This window comes from Rhynchophorus ferrugineus, unplaced genomic scaffold (assembly GCF_030347505.1).
Source record: "Rhynchophorus ferrugineus isolate W39M unplaced genomic scaffold, kcgeb_rfMv2 rfM1, whole genome shotgun sequence".
In the NCBI taxonomy this organism is placed as follows: Eukaryota; Metazoa; Arthropoda; class Insecta; order Coleoptera; family Curculionidae; genus Rhynchophorus; species Rhynchophorus ferrugineus.
In genome coordinates this window covers 11152911-11178511 of record NW_027472580.1, presented here as the reverse complement: position 1 = coordinate 11178511, position 25601 = coordinate 11152911, and the positions used below count along the sequence as shown (strand labels likewise).

Sequence of the window (25601 nt, the reverse complement as noted above, 5' to 3'; positions counted from 1 at the left end):
GCAATTGCAATCCTGCACCCAATCTAATCTGGTTCTTACAGACATTAAAATAAGTAGGTAAAATGCCTTCAATTTGCAATTATACAGTTGCTCTTACAGACATTTAAGCAGAAAGAAGTTTCACATAGTAACAATTGTTAACGTAAATGTAATCTAGAGCTGTAGCAATTTGTTTCAATACCACCACAAATTCCTTCATTCTAGTTCTATAGTGCCATTAAAGTGTGAGTCGTACCCAACTTTTTAAATAAGGAAAAAACGTATTTAATATTTAGGATGCATTTTGAAGCCATAACTATTTGAAATACCAATTACAAATTACACTTTTAAGGAGTAATGGAATTACAAATACCAAAAATGTATTTGTATTTTAAATGAGCATTTTAATTACAATAAATTCAAATACTGCCCAACCCTATATACACGTTTATCAGGAATGATTAAAGAACAAATATGAGACCTGAATTGATGTGTAACTTTTTATATTTAAAAAATGGATGGATCAATCATAAAATATCATGATATTGTTAATTATAAGAGTTAATCACGTAAGAAATATAAATTCGCAAAAATTTAGTTGACTTTCAAAAGCTTGAATGGCTAATCTTACAACATCTGATCGATTCACCGACATCGTCCCTTAATACTTGTTATAGTTAATGCTAACAAACTAACAGAAAATCGTGTCATATTATCGTAGAATCGAATGATACCAGTAAATATCGTCCCAGTATAAAGGGTAATAAGTAGAGATAATTAACATTTTCAAAACTATTTCTAAGTAAAGCATTAATTTTCATTAACAAACTAACAATAAAACAATAAACTTCTATAAAATAGAACTAAAAACTATTAAATTGAGAAAATATTGAAAAAAGACTCATCACCCGCTGTTATAAATTTGAACGGTATCTAGTTAAAGCAGGCGTTCAAAGTAAATGTTTTCATTACATTCAAATGAATTCTGCATTTGCTTGAAGTTTTTCAAATACGATGCTTAAAGCGAATTTCTCTGTTTTTCTCTCACAAAATGATATGGTATTATAAATAAATTATCCGTTTAAGATACGACAATCGGTGTACACTTGAGTGACAAATCCTAAAATGCAGGCTAAGGCGGTGAAGAAATCTTATCAAATAAAAGGCAAATGAATGAATCGAAGATGATTTGATTCTTTTATATCTTTGCTGAAGAATTAAACAAAAAGGGTCACAGTTAATACTTCTTAGATACTCTTAGACTAGAGAGTAATACTGGATTCACTGAAACAATTATAGATTTCATGTATAAAAGACTACTTGGCTTGGACCAAATAATATAGTACTGACTACCTACATCGAGACCTTCAGATACCCACAATCAGCTAAGAAATCGAGAGAATTGCAAGGGAGCATGAGGAGACTCCATTTTCATGAGAATATTAAAGTATTGCAACTTATTATACCACCCGAGCAGGACATAGACTCGAACGAATCAAACCATCTGATTTTTTGTAATGTTGTGTTGGAAATTGAGTTGGTAAGATATTTATTAAAACTTACCATTTTTATATGCACAGAACTGTTCGACTTCATATTGCAAAAAATTTTATCAAATATAAAGCTCTACATAATAAGGTCATTGTTATATACATAATATGGTACAGCAAATAAGGTGATGATGATGCCATAAAGTAACTTTAGATTACACTTCAGGTCTATATTTAAAAAACGTCATCATCACAATAATAAACAGCAGTAGAGGACCGAAATTCTTATATAAATAACGCATATTTAATATTACTGGATAGTCAAAATTGAGCCAGGCATGAGAAAATGCACCAGTATATACAAATTATCAGTTGTCCGATTGAATATTTTACTGCAACCTTGCTGTAATTGAAAGCTAGTTTGTATGTTTCATTATAACATACTTCTATGCATACCAACGATTATGAGCAAATTAGTATAATTATAACATTCTCCAAATTAAGGCTGATATCTGCTTAGTATTCCAAATCTTGTTAAAACCAGTAGGTATGGTCGAGAAAGTATTGCCTCCCACTCTAACTACGTCTGTAGTGACTTCAACCACTCCTGGTGATTTTCCCCTTTTGTAGTTCTAACTATAAATAACAGAAAGGAATTTTTTGAATATTGATGAAGAAACATAAAACTTCACTAAATAATCACTTTACCATTTGTTGGTTCAGTTCAAACTTGCATCAGAACACTATATAAACATCCAAATGTTGCATGTGGTTAATAAATATAGATAAACCGTTAAATTACAAAATATTAGAGATATTCAAACAAATTTTAAGTAAACAAAATATTTTTCCGGGAATTAAAGCCTATATAGATGTAAAAAAGTTATATTCGTTATTACACACCTAACATCAAAAAATATTAAGGGATTAGTTAACGTTAATCGATTAAATAAAACATCATCGATAAAATGCATTTATTTCGCTATTTTATTTTATTTTTTGACATTTATAAAACAATATTCTCAAGGCACATTAGTATCTTGGATACAACGATATTTTTACAAATTAATAATGGCACTAACAAACGTATTTCCAAAAAAAAGCGTGTCGAGAAGAGCATTTGAAGACTAGTGGTAATACGGTATCACAAAAGTGAAAAATAATGCCTTAGAACGTTGAACGTCTGTCTTAAACCAGCGAAATTGATTAAACAAATTCGAAAACTAACACGCTTGACGATGAAATAAAGGCCTTTTTTAAAAATACACAATAGTTAACAGTACAAGAATTGATTCATGATAAAAAGTAGCTAATAAATAACGCGGTTTTATAATATTTCACATGGTAGCTGAAATAAATCGTATCCATCATAATTAACTATTTCAACGTGCATAACAATAAAAAATATTTCTGTTGGGAGTTGTTTCTCTAAATACTTTAATCTTTTAGATCAAAATATTTATTGAAGCAGCCCAATAAAAAACTTGTAGCTTTTTTTTAAGTACTATCTACTTAAATAGATTTATAAAGTGGGAAAAGCGTAACACAGATATTATTATAGCATACAAATAATACTTCAGTTTATACAAAAATTAACAATTACATACAATGAGTTGGCTATGATATTTACCAGACAATATATTAACAAAATATCTGTATCTTGTTATTGCAATCTACAAGAAGTTTTATCTTCTTAAATGCTCCCTGTGTACATATATATATAAAAATCTTTATCAAAATACACGCTCATAAAGACCCCTATAACAAGGCACTCCTGTTTTACTTATCGATAAGAAATAATTTAAAGATATATATCTTTGGAAGAACATATAAATTAATTACCTGTATATCATTTCAGTTTCATCTTTGTAACGTAAAAATCCTTGTAAAAAAGATAAACTTAAATTTAAACAACAATTGTATAAGTAAGTAGCATGTGAACCTAGCACTAGACTAGTTTTTAAAGTGATTGTTTCCGTTTTCCATTATGGCAAAACTCGATGGCAACATATACAGTATGTTCGCTCCGTCTTTTCGGAAGGTGGCGCTCTGCACCTCAGAGGACACGTTGATATTGATCAGTCGTTGTTTGCCACCAAGGGAACATTGAATTACCTTATTGACTTTAACCGGTAATTCCATCTTCCTGAGCCTGTAAGATAACAATAGAAACATTAGCGATCATGTGCTTACATAAGCTTACTAATAACTTTAATTGTAATTCACTTTCTTTGAAGAGAATAAATTGCCAGGTTAGGTTTACCAATAAAAAAAAACAAAGGAAATTTTTAGTATTTAATATTACTATTCTATAAAAAATGTTTTTACCAAATATTACATTAAAATTATTATTATTATTAAATTAAATTAAAAGATTATTAAATTATTAAAATTAAATTAAAAAAGTTTAAAAAGTAATAAAAAAGGAAATATAACACCCATTGTCAGTTAACATTCATTAGCAGATGTCATGTTTGCGCTTCTTTTGCTGCGATAGTAGAAAGAAAACCTTCTTTTCTTAAATTGTGATCATAAGCGTTTTCGAAAAACCATAAGTGAAGAACCATTATAGAAAAGACTAGCGAATAACATAATATGAAATTATTTCAACTAAATAAAATGTATAGCAATTTTTCTCAATAAATTATTGTTCAAAGGAAACAATGATAAGAATGAATTCCTGGACCTAATATAGTGAAGGTGTTTATCACCTTTATTTGCAGTTTTATCACCTTTATTTACAATAAAACTGATTAAAAACAGAGCGTCTTTATATACAACTTAGTTGTTTATAACCTCATAAATGTTTATTGGTAAGTGATAATGCAATACAGATTACCTATTTATAAAAATATCTTTAAAAAGTTTAGTTAAAATTGACGTTGATTATACGAAATTGAAGTTAAGAAGAGGTGTATAAAAGGATTGAAGTCTATGGCTGATAACTTCAATAATTTTACACAAGATACATCATCTCAGAAAATTAAACATTGATATTAGTTGAACATAATTTTAATCTGAAGGCGAATTAAGATGAAATGTTCAAATTCAAATATGATATCAGCAATTTTATATAAATTAAGCCGAGAATATCATTAATAATTTTCTTAACTGAAAAGCGTTAAAGCAAATATGATAAGATTTACATAAATAATCTATTCAACATGGAAATATACTTACTGGAAGAATCTATTGCATATGGTCCCGACACATTCACCGATCCTGTCTTCTTGTTTTAGACAATGCAATGATACAACAAGGTCATTTCCACCAGGACAGTGTAACACTATAAGCTGATCTTGACCTGGAGTAACAGATATACCTACGAAAAATTATTATTACTACACGAATTAATCTAAACATATCTTGTAGTCACCTGTTAAATCTTTCAGTGGGACGCCTTCTTTCATATTTCTGAACTTTTCACTGTCTAATTTGAATACAAAATCGTCTGTGACTAACATAACTCTTTCAGCTACTTTGTTGAACTTGTTGAATTTAGTTACATACGACGAGAAAAGTACGTGACCCAAATGCTTTGCGTTCTTTAAATTGTTTACTGCCTCATTGAACATTGTATAGTTGCTATTCTCGTCTAATTTGCTTAAGTAGTTGCCTTCCCACTTGCGGTCCAATCCATAATGTGAGCGTTTGTTAACCAGCACGCTTGCTGCGCTGACCTTCACTTTCATTTGGGGCCAATCATTCTTCGGTATACGGCTAAGGATGATGTATGCTCGCCAACGGAGATGTGCTGCTTGAAGAAGTCGGGCAGTACTCTACAATTATAATAACAGGAATGTCAAAACACTTTAAAACCACATACAAAGAAATGCTGTTGCAAGTTAGAAAATATTGAATTGCCAAGAAAGTACTTTCTGTTTTCATATTAGATTAAATTACTTTCGATGGAGATTTCAATTTCAAAAAAACTACATTCAAAAAGCATTCACTCAAACAAGCTTGAAGTAAATTAAAAAAAAACGAAGATTACAATCAGCCGGATATTTTTATCTATTGCAAAATCGACTTTTTGAATGAAAATACAAAGGGTAATCTCAAAAACTATATGCAAGAGCGATCCAAGAAATTAAAGGCTAGCAGTAGCCGAGACCAGAACCATTGCAGCCAATCGTCAATAGTGCTAAAATTTGATGTAGAATATTTGAGGTCCTGTGGCACCAACAGCAATGTGTTGGTTGAGAAATATATTCGAGTGTCGACTATGGATTAATGATGATAATAACGATTGATCAACGATTAGTACAAAGATGTTGTGTTTTATTGAAATATTGCTACACCAAACGTAATTAGTTAAAATCAAAACCAGCAAAATGCTATATTTAAAAAAAAATTAAACTGGTAGCACATGATTACGAATATAGTTTGTTAGAACCGATATTGTAGAATCGATTTGGTGAAGATGTTTGGGCAATTAAAACACTGGATTCAATTGAGTCGGTCTCTATTTAATTTTACAAACAACTCGGTTAAAGCCACAACTCAGAATGAATTAAGATGGCGGGATCTTCATCCTGTCCGGGTGGCTTTAACACGAACATGTGCCACAGCATTCATACAACTTTATATTTACAGGTAACTACTCTAACACTTAGTTATGCAACCATATATACAGCGCATTCATCATATAGGCGCATCCACCCAATTATTTATATGTCCAACAAGTTATTTTACAGCACAAGCTACGGAGATCGAAAAGAGCAACTATGCATTTCAGCGAAAACAGAATAAAGAGATAATACATGAAAAATTGGGCGCTGAAACCCTTACATTTAAAAAGGTATACTAATTCATGCGATAATTGATTCCACCATTATTGCAATAAAGATCTATCTAGGATATTAAATATATCATCTATCATGTACAACCCAAGCAGAACACAAAAATTAATCAATTTGAAGTAGCCCGACAGTCATAACTAACGGATTCTGTGTGAAAAAAATTAGTATAACTTCCAATACTTTAAAGCTGAGGTAAAATTATTTTGACAATCCAATAATAAATGGCAAATAATGCAAAATATAAAAAAAATTTAGATACATTCTGATAGATCAAAACCAAGTGTAGGCCCAAAACATATTTGAAGCGGTTATTTTGAATAAAAAATATATATACCTCCAATCCTTTTGGTGGTGCAGGCCATGTAATACTTTTTCCCAAATCATGCATCTTTTTAGCGTTACGGAATTTGACTTGTAGTTGATTAACATAGGATCTCATCTTTTTTCGGCGATATGCTTGGATTAGGAAGAGGGCTGCCTTCATACGTTTATATAGTTGTCGTGCTTTGTAACCTATGATTAAATTAAATGCTAACTAAAATACCATCTATATAAGACATTTTTTTAAATAAAATATTACCTCTCCATGTTTTTTGTATAAGAGTTACAATTCCAGGTATTAACTGGTTCCTAGAGTTCTCCAACGCGAATAAAGTTTTCGGCGATCTTATGAAGATTTTCGTTATTCCGTATTTAACGTCATTATCTAAACCAACGTCTTTCATGAGGACCTTGATAGCTTCGCTATTGGATCCGCTTCGGAAATTCGGCCACGTAAATTGAGAAATCATTTTGTACCTGTAAAAGCTCATATATTGTGTGATCGATAAATAATGTCGTAACTACCAACCTTTTCAGGAATTTGTCGTATCTTTGTCTGTAAGCAAAACCTGCTCTCCTTACGCGAACATTCTCAATGAGACCCAAATAGCTGACCTGGTGTTTTACTCTTTCATAGTCGAAACTCGATGGTGACTTGATTTCGTTGGGTTTAATGCAACGGACGTAATGTGGCTGTTTATTGGTCAGAGTTTTCACCAATTCTAGCATAGAGGTTTTGAATAAAGTACCTGCCGTTGGTGGTCTCTTGGTAATCTAGATATATTTGCAATATATAATATTAATAATGCTACTAAATAAAATTTGTTACCTGAGTTATATGTTGAGCTCCTTCTGGCCACATAGCTTTTAAATTTGCGTCTTTCGAATTGTACAGTAGTCGTTTGAAATCTTGGAACAGTGTATCCTTGTTTTTGTCCAGGAAACCGATGATGCAGTAAGTGACATCGCCTGCGTAATGTGTTATCCTAAAATCGATTTTATGTCTAAGGCTCTTTTCCGATTGCTTGGTCTGTCGTGACATATAGTGTTTATGGCCTTTCAGTTTTTTGTCCATAGCTTCCAATAGCATTTCGTCAGTAACTTTTTCTGCGGTCATCTTACAAGCATCGTCCATTATCGCCATTACACCTATGTACCAATATTTTGTTTGTAAACTACTTTAAATGTTGTTGCAGATAAAACAACATTGTTGCTTTCTATATATATTAGACGCGAGAAAAATTAATTCACGTTATTTTACATTAAATTTTGATAATAAATTAAATTTTATTGAACTACACTGGGGTTTTTCTCTAAGGCCAGGTTGATGTTGAAACTGCACGAAAGTAATGAAATGTCGATGATTGAAAACTTTCAATGAAGGATCATTTTCACTTTAAAATGATATATATTGGGAAAAATTGGGACAATATAGATCAAAATATTTTCCATTAGTTTTTACAATTTTTCCCATGTTTTTGACGAGTATTTTCATTCATAACTTGAGATAGTTATACTAGTAATATTTTTGTTATTCTATCCATAATTGACTAAACCATAAAACCGATCAAAAAACAATGCATCTTAGGCCAGTATCAAAATTACTGGTTTACGAATAAAAGATTTGTAATTTGGTTACTGTGAGTCATAAGGGAGATCAAATTAATTAACTAAAGAAAACAAATGCATCAAAACGTGAATTACCTTTTCACATACCTAATTAAAAATTGTAATACCTTGATGTGGAGCTTCAACAAGATCACAAATAATCTGATTATTGAAGTAGTCAATATTTGTCCATTCGATACCTTCACTCCTATACTCTTCTTGCTCCTGTTTAAGGACCAAATCAATAAACAACTGCTGTAATTTTTCATTACAATAGTTTATACAGAATTGTTCGAAACTGTTATTATCGAATATTTCAAAACCATAGATATCCAACACTCCTATCAATGAACTCTTATAATTTTTTTGGAAGTTACTCGCATCTACAGCAATGGCAGCATTAATCTTTTGCACTATCCAGTTGAAAAGCCGTTCGTAGATCGCTTTGGCAAAAGCGTCACGTCCGTAAGTGGCTTCCGATTCAGTATGTTCTTTTCGCATAATGTCTCCACGAGCAGCTATGACACGTTCGCTCAGTGCTGTCTCCAATTCACCCTTCTGCACCTGCAGAAGTTCGGCGACGTTATCAACGCTCTGTGATCTTGTCACTTCCAGTTTTTCTTCATTAATATTGAACTCCACGTTACCTAAATGAAGGATAGCTGCAACTACTTTCCAAAGCGTGTCTTGGTCCTCTTTAGAAAACTAAAATGACATAATATTTTATAAATATAAAGATATTGAGATTGTCGTTAGGCTATTTCATTATTACCTGCAGTGTATTTAAGGAAGTTGTTACATTTCTGAAGTCATTTCTATCGTTAATAGTATCCACTTTGGCTGCATTTCCCTGTTTAACGTAGAAATACTGGTTTGAATCACGTGTAATCCTCAGTCTTTTCAGAAGGTCATCACCAGCACCAGATAGTAACTAAGACAAAAAAACAATAACAATAAAGCATTTTTTATTAGAGATAATATATGTCTAAATGGCTGCATATGAAGAATTTAAATACATAGTGCGTGTGACGTATAGATATCCCTGTCTAAGATTGCGGGCTACTATCTACAAATATTACTACAAGACCGGAAAATAAAGCTTAATAGCTCAAAATCTTTCAATGTTAATTTTGTGTTACTGCTAAATGACAAAAACCTAATTATATCACCTGACAGATGCCCCAATTTCTCAAGTAGAATCAACTAAATACTTCGGCATACATCTCGATGGTAGGTTAAACTGGAAACATCATGTTAAAAAGCAGAATAGATTAGACTCAAAGTCAAGTAAGTTTACTGATTAGTCGGAAGATACTCTCAACTAGACCAAAAATTAAAGATATTGGTTAATCAGTCAATAATAAAGTCAATTTGGGCCTATGTGATTCAAATATGATTTTGCACTAAAACAACAAACCAACTAGTAACCAATGCTTATCGCAACGTAACCAACGAAGAGCTGAACGATGACCTTAAAATCAAACGAATAAACGAAGTAACTGATGTGATCAGTACTAGTGGACTACACGCAGTAAATCAGAAAATTGAAGCGAACCAAACCACACGAACTTGTTTAGTATATTCTTAACTTTAGCTTAAGTAGTTTAGTATTATTTTAATTTGGCAAATATATACTGATGTATTAATCCCCTACTCGCCTTGCTTGTGTATTAATGCAAGTACTTATACAATAGTAGTAATTAATTTATTTTATAAATTAATATTGTACTAGGCATATTAAATAATTAATAAAACGAATTACTTTATTTTTGACATTGTCGTTGAAACCACACTTCATGATTGTTTATTATTTATGCAAAAATATCTCTGTCAATATTATTAGCAAAAATATCATTATTGCAATAAGAGTCTATTAAAAAATAGATGGTTCTCTTAGAGTTACTAATATTTTGAGAAATATAACATAGACTTCTTAAAATATAATAGAAAAAATGGAAGGAAAACTGAAAACAAGCATATATTTGAAAAATATGTTAGAAAGCATTAAATATCTGCTAAAATGGTTAAATGCAAACCATTATCTCAAATAATATAAACTCTAATTGATAACAAAATAAACATTACTGATTAATTGTTGATTCATAACCAAATAGCCGATAAACCTACCTGATAAAAGGAATGAAAGTTACGTTCGCCAGCTTGTTGTGCAGTTACTCTGGATTTTTCCAAGAGATAATTACTGATATGTCCGCCAATAGGATCGCCTTTGAAATCAAAGTGGATGTCCATATATTTACCAAAACGGGAGGAATTGTCATTTCTGTTGGTCTTTGCATTTCCAAATGCTTCCAAAATGGCATTGGACTGAATCAGGATGTTCTTGACTCTTTCAATTTCATGTTTACCCTCTACAAACAGATATTACACATATTAGGTAATTATAAACACACAACTAAATAGTAAGGTTAATTGTCACTCAGTGTATTGAATTTATTCAAACCAAAAAGGTATTTTATAATTAATTGTTCAAAGATTATATTGGTACTTTTTGATTCGAATAGAAAATTTAGTTTGTGAAATTAGTACCATCGACTGACAGCTAATGGGATATAGATCAATAAGAAACAGCTAGATAAATTGACTTATTAGTCACAATCAGTAAAACTTTGCGCGAAGCAAAATATAAATAAATGAGCAGTAAGTTGGCCACACCAAACAGCTTGGTACAACACATAACGAGACATCGTGTATTTACTTGTTCTATCTGTTCCATCCAATGGTGGTAATTTCCCTAGAGAAATGAAATTTTATTATCAATACCTATATATGTACAATGTATCGACTCACTAATATATCTCTTACAAATCGCTTTAATTATTTGTATACAATGTTTATGTTGAGATAGGATTACCAAATATTTTTCAGAAAAATAACGTGTTAAATTTTTAAAATGGAAAAAAGAAATATATATGTTAGGGTGTTTTTAACATACGTTAATATTTTTGGGCCTTTTAAAAAGTCTCAAATCCATTTATGAAGGATGACTTCTTTCTTCTCACCAGCTTCGTTAGTTAAAATATTTTTCTCACAAAAAAATGAAATTACACAAAAGGGGATTAAATAAGATTTTTGTTACTTCCACTAAACCAGCAGATATATTTTTATGTCTATATTGCAACTTTTTATCCAATAAAATGAATTTGCCTGTTGGGATTTATGCTTTTGTGACACTTTTAGTTCAATTATTTTTTATTTTTTCTTGATCACAACAATAATTACTAATTTTATGCAATTTAAAACGATTACTAATTATTTAAGATTTCTTTAAAAGTAAATAACGCAGTATTTTATTTATCTGACATCTAACATTTTATTAATTCATTAGTTAAATTTAGATTAGCCAAATCTTAAAACTATTTCCGAATGAATATTTGTTTTTACGCGAAAGGTTAAAGTATGGTTGGTAACCCTATCTTGAGCCAAAAGTTAGAAGAATGATATATCAGAATTAATAGTAATAAAAGCGTTTAATAATAGTAATACAATATAAACTACTTATTCACAGTTCTCTTAATAGCGAAAAAAAATTAATTTAATGCCTGTATTTGTATTGGGTATACATCTATTAATTAGTAAAAAGTAGTTAGACAATTCTGCCGTTTATTATTAACGGATTTATTTTCTTTGTATTTCTGCCTCGTGGCAAGTCCGTATTTACAAAGTGTCATTACCCCTAAATTATTTATCAAAAGCATACATCATGTGCCATATATTTTGATAAGAACAGAATTCGTGGTAATTTATTATTGGTTCAACTGACATAATATGGTATAATTTTGAGTCCCTAAATGATATCCAAAAATCAAATAAGGAATTTAATAGCTTCAACCTTAACATCCACAAAACTTCCTCTGATGCAATTTAATAAGAACCGTAAGCCGTTTAAAAGATCGTAACCAGCAAAAAGCGCTATAAATGGTATTAGAATCCGCAAGAAGACTAATTACACATTTTAACATTTAAATGAACCCGACAATGGAGGATTTCAAACATAAAAACGGCGGATGTATTGTAAAAAATACAGAAGCTGCATCCGTAGATTTCGAAGCAGTAGAAAGATATTTCAAACAATTCACAACTCATGTTTCAAAAAATCCAAGTAAGCACAACCTGCCAGGATTTCACTGAAGAAGAAGCTTTAACTTACAATTGAATGGTAAATGGGGATTTTTATTAAAGTTATTTTTAAAAGGCAAATTGTTAATGCCACAACAAAATATCAATTTGAATTGAAAGGTCTCTTAAAAGTGGAAAATAAGAAGAAATTACAAATTTCTTTAAATCTTTTCCTAAACTAGGCAATAATAAAATATATTGTTTGTCAAAAATCTCTCTTTAAATTGATTTTATTATTTACTTTTGGTCTTGGAACACTTTCTGTATTCAGATGCATATAATTACAGACTAAGAAGTTTTTAGTGTATTTGATATTTCAGTATTATATAAAACGCAATTTACCACTTTCATCGATTAGCAGTTCACATTATCAGCACAATCGAGCTAAATGGACTGTTATAAGAACATCTATCTTGAATTGAATCCAAAATTCCAGTTAATTAAAAAAACATCTCTAACTATATATGAAAATGATTGTGTGTCATGTAAGATCCAAGTTTAAAGTTCAAATATTTTACATATGAATATTTAACAAAATTATATTAAAAAGAAGCTACCTTTGAACGTCCATATTTATATAGGTAAATATTATTCGATAATATTATTTAGAAAATAACGAAGCAATATATATTAAAACAGTGTATTAGGATAGAAAACAGCATGAGCATTTATATAGTTTAAAATATTGTTGATAGATGATAGTTTTACATTTATTTGGGAAAATTGGACGTAAGTATAGTCTAAGTACTCAATAGATGGCGGTTAATACATAATTTCTCATGTATGTTAATAATTCATACTATTAATAGTCGAAATGTTGTAAACACTATAAATTATCAGTTACTTTTTTAAGCATTAAGAAATTTAATTAAATTCAAAAATATATTATTAAAATGTATTAAAAATACCATTCAATCAAGACCATAAATTAAAAAAGAAACAGTATGTTCCAAATGTTAATTTCGGATTACACGGTATAAAAGTAAAATATGAATTATTTTATTTAAAATACAAAATTTATTTTAACGTTTAAGTTTGTAATTAGATCGACTAGAGTATATAATAAATAAGGAATTATTTTCCTGTAAGTAAATTAACAATACAAATAAGATATTTATGATAATTCCGATTCTAAGAAGTTATGTCACATCATAATTCCAAAAAAATGGTATTTGCTTAATTATTATAGAGTCTCTGATAAGATTAATCATTATTAGTGAAGTGCCAATGGCTTATTGAAACAATTGAGATAATATTCAATAAGTTGTTATTGACTGATATTTTATGAAGAATAACACCAATTCCATATACCTTGATTGGTGACTGCGGCAATATATTTCATGATGATTTTCGAGGCTTCAGTCTTTCCTGAGCCTGACTCTCCACTAATAACAATACAGGTGTCCTTCCTCTGTTGCTTCATGACCTTATGCGAGGCATCAGCGATGGCAAAGACGTGTGGAGGATTTTCGAATAGTTCTCGACCTAAAAAAAGAACAATGTATCAGTTTAATTTCGAGTTTATTAAGTGCATACTTAAAAATATAGATTATATTAGTAATATTCCTGGAAAACCCGATATAATGTGTTGACGATAACATACTTGAAGTGTTGACCGTTATATTTTTTTTTATAAAAGTGATCTGTTTGGCAGACGCTTTACGATTAATACCTTAAAATAATTCCGGACGTTAAAAATATAAGTATACAGGTATGAATATAAAAATGTCAAACTTTAGTGAAAAATTTAAAACTCGATATTTCAACAACAAAAAGGAAACTAAATATTATTTCTACGTAGGTCTTACGAAATATGATGAATGCCTCTTGAGAAATGTGGTGAATGCGCTTGTTATGTAATAATGTCCCACAGAGATAAAACTGACGAAGAAATATGGGGGAATACTACAGCATCAGTATAATTATTCCTAAAAGTATGAGAAAATTAAAAAGGATATTTTAAATTATTATCGAACTTTATAGTTCGAGATTTTTTTATAGTTAAGTTATGAATATTTTACTGTAGATGATGTCATTAAGGAAGTTGAATGACGCGTTAAATATGCCGAGGAGGCTTCAGTTGACTTGTATTCATCTTTAAAAAACAAACTGCAAATATTCACGATTATTGCATCTTGACAAGTCGAATTTAAAATCGAAATTCGTATTTTAACATGAAAATTCTAAGTAACAAAATCTGAGATATTAATATTTTGTTAAAAGAAAACTTGAAATTTATTTATTGTTGTGTATCGAAGGTACAGAACTTTACTTTAATTTTCCAATTTAAAAAAATAAATTAATATTTAATATAAGATTGTTGAAAAAATTTTGTGGTTTTATAAAAAACACAATTATTTTAGCTAAAAAGAGAAAACAATAAGTAATTATTTTTACCATAGTTAACTAATTTTCGAGATAGTTTATTTACAAAACATTTTGGCGGATTGTCTGTTCGCTTCATATGTTTGGCCCAAATAATTAATTAATAGAAATTATCCGCATCAAATCTGACTCTTGGTTTATTTTGATTTTGATTTATAATGAAATACTAATATTTTGAAGAACTTTGCAGACATTTGGCAACATGCTCCATTAGTAACAATCGAAATTGAATTTTATGTTCTGATTTGGTTACATATTCCGCCGCATCAGACAACACTCTACCTTTTTTTAAATAGGAAAAAATGAGAAGACTTATTATTAATTATCAAAATTAATGTAAAATACTTAATATAGCTAAAATTCTCGATCATAGTTTGTTTTATTGATTGGAGCATCCTTTGGATACTGTAATAGGAAAAATAATAATTACGTGTTTATATTAGGGATAACAAAAGTCAATAGAATTTCAAAAATACGACTTTACATATATTTCCATATTAGATGTTGCAAAAATGGAAAATTAATGATGAATGAAGAACATTTACATATATTATATTTAATGCCTAAACAAATATTACTGTATATATAATTAAAATAAAAAAAAGTTTTAATTAAAATCCTTTTTTTAATTTCTGACTAAAAATATTAGTATGGCGCCCTTTGGTAAATAATACGAGTAAAACTGGGTTACATGTTTATGTAGCGGAGATCGCCTTCTATGTATCTTTATTTTTTGGTTGTTAATAAATGTGCAACTTGACAGTTTAATGTAAAACAATTTTTTTAATAGTTGTTTATTAGTTTCTTCTTTTGTGGAATATTTGTTTTTATACTTGTTTGCATAATATTATCACTATATTTAATATTATCATATTAAAAGTGGAATATATTGCCAATTGCAACTGGTAAAAATGTAAAATTCGAAGCAAATTTTTCTTCCTTATTTTAAGTCTCAGAATGTTGTCTAATATGTTGAAAAATGTAATCGAATCAGCCTATAAAATTAGTTTTGGGTTGGTACTACTAGTGAACTATATTGCCAAAGGTCAATTTTAAAATAGTTAATAATTAGAGGTTATAATTAATTATATTATAATCAATTTGATAGTTTTATAACAAACAAATATATATTTGATTTGATTATTTGTGGAAGTCCAGGGAAGGTTTAAAAGGTGAATAAATAGGATAATGCTCGAAATGAAATAAAAACAAAAATTTAGTTTTTTCTTTGATGTGTCCCCCGTCGTTCAGATATAGTTCAAAGAATAGTTGAAAATGAATAACTAATTAGAATTTTTATACCTTTATTCTCAGGAGGTAAAAATAAACTTAATTTTAGCTAACTACAGTTGTTAACTATCAGATTATTTTTATTTAGATTAAATACAATTGTTAACTATATATCATATTATTTTTATATAAATTGATAAATCTTTAGTTTTGTCACAAATTAAATTTCTGAACGCAACCATAATATTTGACATTTGACAACCAACTAATATGTCGATCCATCTTCTATGTGGATCGATACCTCAGAAAAAGAGTGCATCCTTCTATCTTTTGAGTGGCGATTACCGCTATGTGCGCGAGAACTTTCTTAACTTCGGTGATACTTTGTGATAGTGACATTCCAAATTATGTGCTCTTTTTTTGTTGATTTTTTGTGATAGTGACGCTTTACTGCTAACTGCGCGAGAACTTTTCTCACTTAATTACAATTTACGATGTCCCGATGCCGGGGAGAAAACGACCTGACTAAGATCGTCGCAGTCAATCAAATGTGCGAAGAGGTACCTCACGTGCTAACCGCATTGATGACCAGAGAGAGACAGATCAAGAAAATAGTCATATTGCTATGTCAGAATTGCGTTCTTTAGAGAGTGACAATGAAGTAGATAGGCTTAGAATGCAACGAGTTCCTGCATATCAAATACAACAACAGCGAGCACGACATAATGAAATTGAGCGATTCTGCAGACACAATGCTCCTGTGATCCTGGAACGAGCTGCATTCCACTATAGTGCGGCAATAGATTATTGTGCCGGCAACCGTAACAATTGGCGAAATGATAACAATTTGTAAATATTGCAAGGCGTTAAGATACAGTGGTAAATCTACTGGATTTTGTGCTGGAGGCAAAGTAAAATTGCTACAGTTGGTCCCACCACCAGATCCTTTACGGTCTTTAATTTCTGGGATTGGAATAGGATTATTTCCAAGCACTGCTTGGCTAACATTCAGAAATGTAACAGCTTTTTCCAGATGACATCATTTGGCGCTACACATATTATACAGGACAATTTCATGACCACTTTCAAGGTATACCATAACAGTTTATCTTATTTACTAAGTATCTTCATATCTTTGTTACTTATTGATGTACAATAAAATATAACAAATATTTTTTATGATATTCAAGTTTGTATTAAAATATATATCAGAAATAATTATTGGACAATCTTTAAAAATTACAGATACAAGGACAAATCTATCACTTACTGGGGGCGCTGTTACCACTACCAGATGCAGATCATCAATTTTTACAAATTTATTTTATGGGCAATTCAGATGCGAAAGTTGATAACAGTAAAGAGAACCATTGTCCAAGAATTACAAATGTTTCTTCATCAGTACAAGACAACAACAAACAGAACAACAATTTAGACAATTTAGTAAACACTAGCGACCCGCCCCGGCTTTGCACGGGTGCAATGCTGATACTAAATTAAATACACTACAGAAAAAATATGAACGTTGTATATAAAAACATAGCGGCCCGCTCCGACTTTGCACGGGCATAAAATATATATGCCTATGTCACTCAATGAAAACATGATTAAAATCGATCCAGTATTTTTGGTTCATTCATTATTGCCCTTGGCCTGCACGCATTAAATTTGGAGTAAAACAATTCCTCTTCCCCTATACTTACTATGAAGATTTCCTGCTATCTTTGGAATATCTAAATTCATACAATTTTTATTACATTACACATTTTTAAACGCAAATTTTAAATTTGTAATATCTCCGAAAATATTTGTTTAATTTACATGCTGTAAGGAACCATATTGATCTATATGCAATTAGCACACTGTATTTAAGGTACTTAATTCGATAAGGATTAATATCGTATTGCTTAAAATAGCTTCGTAAATAAGCCATTTTCTCACGTAAAAAGTAAACAATAAAAATGGTTAATGTGGGTTATCCCTAAAAGATAAACATATACCATCGCGGACTTTTTTGTAGACCTTTTTATGGTGTACAATACTGTAGTACATTAATTTGATCTAACTCGTAGGGTTAGGCAGCGTTTTTACTAATTGCTAAATAAGCCTAAAAAAATAGGTTAATTTACGACATCACGTTAGAAACCTATAAAATTAGCAATGCTGCCTTAGTATATTATGCATGTATTATACATATAAACCTTCCTCTTGAATCACTCTATCTATTGAAAAAAACCGCATCAAAATCCGTTGCGTAGTTTTAAAGATTTAAGAGCACATAGGGATATAGGGACAGAAAAGGCGACTTTGTTTTATACTATGTAGTGATGTTCAAAATAGCATTGGATCGGATGCCATCTGACAGCCATAATATTGTCATTCATTTAGGTCTTTTATTTATCGATTGAGACAGTACGAAGTCTGCCGGGTTAGCTAGTTTAATATAATTTATTAGTAGTGCCTTCTTTTCTCAAATGGTGGAAACTTAGACATAAATAAGTTAAAGGCGGTATCTACTCAGTATATATATTATTTATTTGTAAACTTTTCAACCAACGTGTTAAAATCAAGGCCAAATGTACTTCATATAATTCCAGTATTAATAAGGTATGTTCCGTATTAAATCGTATTAGATTTGAAGGTGTTGTAGCGATAAGATTAAAATGACTTAATTAGTAGTGTTAACGAATTGTTTGTGATATTTTATATTACTAAATACAAACATGAAATAATATTATATATCAGAGATACGCAATATCCACCTTTATAACACCTCTGCCAAAGTCAATAGGATATGTTCAGATATGATTAGGAATACGCGGGTAAGATTATTCCTTATTAGGCGGTGATATCATCGTAAAAACATTTATACAGGAAAAAAACAGATGCAGTTGCATCACAGTTATTGACTCGAAAAGAAAATGGGTCACCAAAACTCTCCGTTTATTGTTAAACGTTTAATTAATTGATTGTTATTGGTTTTAAATTGGTTATGAGAGTCGTGTGTCGCTGAAATTATATTTGGCATAAAAGACATTGGTTTGGATATTCTTATTCGATTAGTGTTGTTTTGGTGATATTTATCTATCTTGGAAAATGTTAATTATCGATGTAAGAAACTGTTAAACAACATAACTGATAAATTCGATAGATTTAACATTTATCTACATTTTCTATTTAGTATTATTGGGTTATTCAGTATATACAAACGCTAATCATGATGTGTTGTTGTTAAAGTTCAAGAAATCTACTGGCGAAGCCCATGAGAACTTTTAGAAACTTATGATGATGCTGCGATATATCGTTGGACGAAAATCCATCTCAAACTCTCAAAGAAGGCAGATTTGAAGTTGATAATTCAATTGTTTCTTATTTATATTCGATAGCAAATATCCAAAATGAGGAATTAAATATTTGAACCGTCAAAAAAATTGAACCGTCTTCAAAAAATAAATAAGGAATTCAAAAAAAAAATCAAACATATTTTTAACACAAAAAAAAACATTTTAAAATAAAATATGTAATAATAATCGTTGACTTTGAAGTAGGTGCAGAACCCAAACAGTTATATTAATTTAGATTTGTTTTGTTGGTAATTAATTTTTTTGTATTGTCTGGGCTGGGCACCGACTTCAAAGTCAACTATTATTATTACATATTTTATTTTAAAATGTTTTTTTTTGTGTTAAAAAGTTTGATTGTATTTTTTTTAATTCCTTATTTATTTTTTGAGGTCGGTTCAATTTTTTTGCTAAAAACATTTTATTTTTCGCTTTTTAGTGTAATATATTTACTCAATAAATTAGGTAGTTATTTTATGTAATATTACAATGGGTAGGTCAAGTAAAGGTGCAGACCGTATGAGGAAAAATAGGAATAAAGAAACAATGAAAATAAGGAACACTCCTAGGTGATTTGACAAATGACCTAACTAAACTAGAACAGCAAAAAAATTGTTTGCCGTGCCGGGAATATATATATATATATATATATATTATATATATTATCAAAAATATTTACACCTAAACTTATTAATTGAAATATTTATACATATTTAAGAAATTTTTTAATTCTATACTTCTATTTTAATGGATCTTATTTTACATCATTATTAGTTAACAGGTCAATTGAAAAGTCTCCGGCCTACCATAGTAAAACACATTTTTTTGGCAAAATTAGTTTTTTTTATGCAACATAATTCGCCATCTATGTGTCAGACTTTTACACTATTTGTATGTATAATGGTAATGTACATAATATTTTGTAATTCATTAATACAATGTTATTAATAAATTAAAAATACATAAATAATAAATAAATTCTAACAACAATCTTCAAGATTATTTTAGATATCGTCCATAGGAAATGATAGTTATAAGTAAATCTGCATTATATACAACTCTTTATATTTCAGGCAGTTTATTACATCTAGAAATTCAATTTAATCTGGGCTATATTGCGGGTGGGGTAGTACTTCTAATATTTGAATTACTTGTAGTTAAAATATGCAATTGAAATACAAGTACATATTTGGTATGGTATTACGTAAGTCATTCAGTTAATTTTTGAAAATGTAATTCAACTTCAAATTATTCAAATTTCAATTATATTTCAAATACTTGACTGTAGCTTTCCAAAAATAAATCAAAATTAAATGAATGATAATTTTAACTTCTGCCTATTTTAATGCATGTAAGAAACATATTAGATCAGCTGCAATGTAAGGCATTTTACTGTTCTTGCATAACAACTAAAAGGGACTGCAAAAAGAAGATTTAATAACTTTTTTAAAACGGTCACTTGAAATAAATGGAGCCGTATTGGCGTCGTGCTGCCACCATTATTACAAAATGCGTTGGTTGTCAGAAAACATTACATCAGATGAGAGGCAAAGAATTTAAAATCTTGCAATTTATGGTTTAGGGGCAAACGTTAATGTGAGAAACTATGAAATAAAATAAGTGATTTCACTTGTTGTCAAACAGCAAGAATTTATACACACATTATTTATATACATATTTATACAAACATATATTTGAGGTTCATAATAGAAACTTTTAAAACTGCTACCAATTTACTAGCTGAGGCACTAGAAAATGAACACTGACAGCAAGACGACAAAATGATGGCTAGGGACGAAGAATAATTTAGAAAATCATAATAACATTTTAAATTTACGAAGGAAAAACACCGCTAAAAATAATTATATTTGACAGTCTCAAATTAAATGTCCTGCCAACATAATAAAAGCTTACCTTTATATTTTTCGACATGTTGTTGATCATATATATTCATATTTTTGTACGGATTAACGGATATGCAGACTTCGCCAATGTATGTGTATATAAAGCCATGTCTGAATCTGAAAAAAAAACAAGCATATATATATATATATAATTTGTTATTGACACAAACATGAAAAATACACAACAAATATGAAGCATTTTTTAAAAATATAATGTAGAAATCGTTTTCAGTCTCAATACATCAGACAAATCAAAAGATTAAAGAATATAAACAGAGTTGCATCGAGAAATATGTAAGTGAATTAAGCTCGTTATGGAAAGCAACTTGCAATTCAATGATTAGAGTACCGCCTATTAAAAATGATCAAAATAAATGGGTTCGACGCAACGATGAATTGCAGAACATTTACCTAACGTATTTCAACCGAATGATATCGAATCTACAACGGATATAAATATTGTTTATCAGCCCGATGTAGCTATAAATCTGATTTCCCCAATGGAAATTGCCACAGAAATTGACAACAACCTCAATCCTAAAAAGGCTCCTGAAATTGATGATATTTCACCTGGGTTATTAACAAGTCAATTGAAAAGTCCCTCAAAAGATACGTGTATAAACTTGACAGCTTTCGGATCATTAGTTTGTGAATTATAGTATTTTGAGTGAAGCAGTTTTTGTTATTATGAAAAAAATGGAAAAAAAAGGAATTTCGTGTGTTGATAAAATATAGCTTTTTGAAGGGAAAAATGACCGTAAATTGAAATTGAATGAAATAGCAGACACTTTAAAGATATCAACTGAACGTGTACATCATGCCATTCATGAATATTTGGGTATGAGAAAGCTCTGTGCAAAGTGGGTGCCGCGCGAGCTCACTTTTGACCAAAAACAACGACGAGTTGATGATTCGGATTCGGTGTTTGAAGATGACCAAGCGTAATAAACCCGAGTTTTTGCGTCGATATGTAACAATGGATGAAACATGACTCCATCATTTCACTCCAAATTCCAATCGATAGTCATCCGAGTGGACTTGAATGAAATTTTGTTAATTAAAAAAAAAATTGCCAAAAAATGTGTTTTACTATGGTAGGCCGAGAACTTTTCAATTTTCCTATTATTTATAAATACACTACAGACATGCATTTATGCAGACAAGAACTCTTGTTTGGTATTATACTGTTTATATATAGATACATAAATTATATATGTTATCATTTTTTTTCCTATAATAAATTGTTAATAACAAATTCCATATTGATATTATTTTGTAATTCGATGTTTATAAATTGATAAATTATATTTGTTATCGCATATATTGTTTTTCCTTTTTTTTATCCTATAATAAAAATTATTTTAAAATGAAATATTTTTATATCCGGCCTATAAATTACACAGGATTTACAACAGATGTTTTAAATTGGATCAGATACATTTGCAACCAACTTCATGTTAAAGCTGTTAAGGCTTCACGTTTCAATATGTGATTTCGTTCAAGTGTAAAGAAACAAATTTTTCAGTGCGTTGAAAATGTCTGAATAAGTACCGAATATTCATGCCTCCAAGCTAAAGCTCTGTATTTTGTGGAATCAGTTTGGTGTGAAATATTATGAGCTGCTAAAACCTAATGAAACCATCAATGGGGATTGATATAACAATTGATGCCTTTGCGCCGAGCACTGCTGCAAAAGACAAAACAATGTTATTCTCCAGCATAACAACGCTCGATAACATGTTGCAAAACCGGTAAAAACATATTTGGAGCATTAAAATGGGAAGTGCTATTCCACCCGTCGTATTCTCCAGACCTCGTTTCTAGACATATGAGTCGTGATCTGTCTGAACAGCGCTTAACCTCTTATTAAGACAATTAAAATAGGTTGATTGGTGGGTGGCCTCATAAGACATATCGTTTTTTCCAGATTGAATCCGTATATTGTCTAAAAGATGGGAAAAAGTAGCGACTATAGGAGGACAATACTTTGAGTAAAATACACTACCGATTTTTTACAATGAAGTTTCCAATTAAAAAAATCCTTTAAAACTAATTTATAAACCTAATAAAAAATTCTTGGTAATACTTTTCATATAATAGAATACATTTGTACCAACATTTTTATTAATATTTTAATTAAGTAGGATATTTTAAGTTCATTTTTAAATTCAAATAAAAATCTATATTCTTGAAATATACATATAATTTACGAGAAGTGGCAACGTGTCAAAATCAAATTTTAATATACGATCTTGGCGCCCCTATGAGTAGACTCTTTTAATGTCAAAACCCTGGGATTTAACAATTATCAAGTTAGGTTAGGTTGTTTAACAGTTCGCATTATCATCAATAGATATCTCTAGTCAAAATACATGCAAGAATCTTAAATTTAATCGAACAAAATCGACAATAAACAAATGTCTTTTAAATAACGTTCGCCTTGTATAATGAGAAATAATTCCGATGTTTTCAATAATGTATTCTAATCAAAATACCTCCAGTTGTGCGGGACCGAACTATTTTTAACCCCACTTCATTCAGTACAAATTTATTTTCGTTATCCCGGTTTTCGGTTTAGCGTGAAATTAGAAATATTGTTTCGTTGTTTTTCTTTTTTTTTTTGGTCTCTCTCGATCATGATGTTTTGATTTTTCATCGCACGCATAGTAATTTGTGTTATATTCGGTTTAATGACTTCGTATTGGTGAATCGTAACATCTGGACGCTTTAGTAAATATTTGAATGAAAAAATGTGTAAGTGTATCATGTTTGGTCGAAGCAAAGGCGTAACATTCATCGGATATGTTATAATATCGTCTATAATAGAAAATGTAAACTATTCGTTCTTTGTATTTCAATCGATCTTACTAAAATAAATTCATTCATTTTTATTGACGATTGATGATATTTTCATTATTAAATTAGATTTAATGACGAAACGATGTGAAGCTATAATTGAAGAAATATATTGAATGCTCATATATTATACTGAGTTATGAATATACAAGAACATTATTTTATATAAATAAATTATGGAATTTATATGAAAATAACAGGTCAATTGAAAAGTCCCCGGCCTGACACATAGATGGCGCTACTAGAATTAAATCCATATGTTTTTAGTTAGCCACTCAAAATATGCGCGTATAAATTTGACAGCTGTCGTATCGTTAGTTTGTGAATTATAGCATTTTGAGTGAAGCAACTTCTGTTATTGTTAAAAAATGGATTAAAAAAAATTCGCGTGTTGATAAAATATGCTTTTTGAAGGGAAAAAATACAGTTGAAGCAAAAACTTGGCTTGATGCCCTGTTTCCGGACACTGCCCCAGGAAAATTAACCATCAACGATTGGTATGCTAAGTTTAGAAGTGGTGAAATGAGCAATGAAAGATGGTGAACGCAGTGGACGACCAAAAGAGGTTGTTAGCGACAAAAACATTAAAAAATCCACAAAATGATTTTGAATGACCGTAAATTTAAATTAAGTGAAATAGCAGACACTCTAAAGATATCAACTGAACGTGTACATCATATTATTTACGAATATCTGGGTATGAGAAAGCTCTGTGCAAAGTGGGTGCCGCGCGAGCTTACTTTTGACCAAAAACAACAACGAGTTGATGATTCGGGGCAGTGTTTGAAGATAATGAATCGTAATAAACCCGAGTTTTTGCGTCGATATGTGACAATGGATGAAACATAACTCCATCATTACACTCCGAAGTCCACCCAACGGTCATCCGAGTGGACTGTACACGATGAACCCGCTCCAAAGTGTGGGAAAACGCAACAGTCGGCTGGCAAGATTGCCATAACCTCTGTCTTTTGGGATGCGCATGAAATAATTTTCATTGACTACCTTGAAAAAGGGAGGACTATCAACAGCGACTATTACATAGCGTTATTGGACCGTTTGAAGGACGAAAGACCAAGACAAGAACAACCACCAAGACAATGCATCGTGTTACAAGTCAGTGAAAACGATGGCAAAAATCCATGAATTTGGCTTCGAATTGCTTCCTTATCCACCGTATTCTCCAAATATTCAATTTTGAGGTTATCAATTGATTTATTCAAGTTTTCAGCATTTCAATAGCAAAACATCATGTTAGACGAAAAGTGTAGTAAATCAGACTCAAAACCAAAGAACTGTAATGATCTTCCAACTTGATCTAATATCAGATATTGGTTATCAGTGAATTATAAAGCTTATTTGGATGTATACAGTTGCACGAAAACATTAAACCGGTTAGTAATCCAAAGCTGCCAAACCAATCCTCACTACTACGTAACTAGGTACTGCTAGCAAGTCTAATACAGTCCTCATACAACGGTTCCAAAACAAAGTGTTGCGTGTCACTGTCAATGCACCGTACTATATTTCTAAATCAGAGTGAAGTGT

At 30.2% G+C, this 25601-nt stretch overlaps 1 protein-coding gene across 2 annotated transcripts in view; it reads right to left on the bottom strand.

The window, feature by feature from the left end:
* Positions 1-2429: 2429 nt before the first annotated feature.
* Positions 2430-25601, bottom strand: part of Myo31DF (Unconventional myosin ID) — a 76993-nt gene continuing 53821 nt past the window's right edge. The window contains exons 2-14 of one of the 2 annotated variants that reach the window (XM_076416103.1): positions 21208-21314; positions 13649-13822; positions 10917-10952; positions 10328-10569; positions 8973-9131; positions 8329-8905; positions 7422-7741; positions 7122-7366; positions 6852-7069; positions 6606-6784; positions 4846-5248; positions 4650-4791; positions 2430-3621 (exon numbers count right to left, since the gene is read on the bottom strand). In XM_076416103.1, coding sequence (XP_076272218.1) covers positions 3423-3621; positions 4650-4791; positions 4846-5248; positions 6606-6784; positions 6852-7069; positions 7122-7366; positions 7422-7741; positions 8329-8905; positions 8973-9131; positions 10328-10569; positions 10917-10952; positions 13649-13822; positions 21208-21314 — 3001 coding nt within the window. In that variant the 3' untranslated portion in view covers positions 2430-3422. The remainder of the gene's footprint in view (positions 3622-4649; positions 4792-4845; positions 5249-6605; positions 6785-6851; positions 7070-7121; positions 7367-7421; positions 7742-8328; positions 8906-8972; positions 9132-10327; positions 10570-10916; positions 10953-13648; positions 13823-21207; positions 21315-25601) is intronic. The other variant, XM_076416113.1, reaches the window with a different exon arrangement.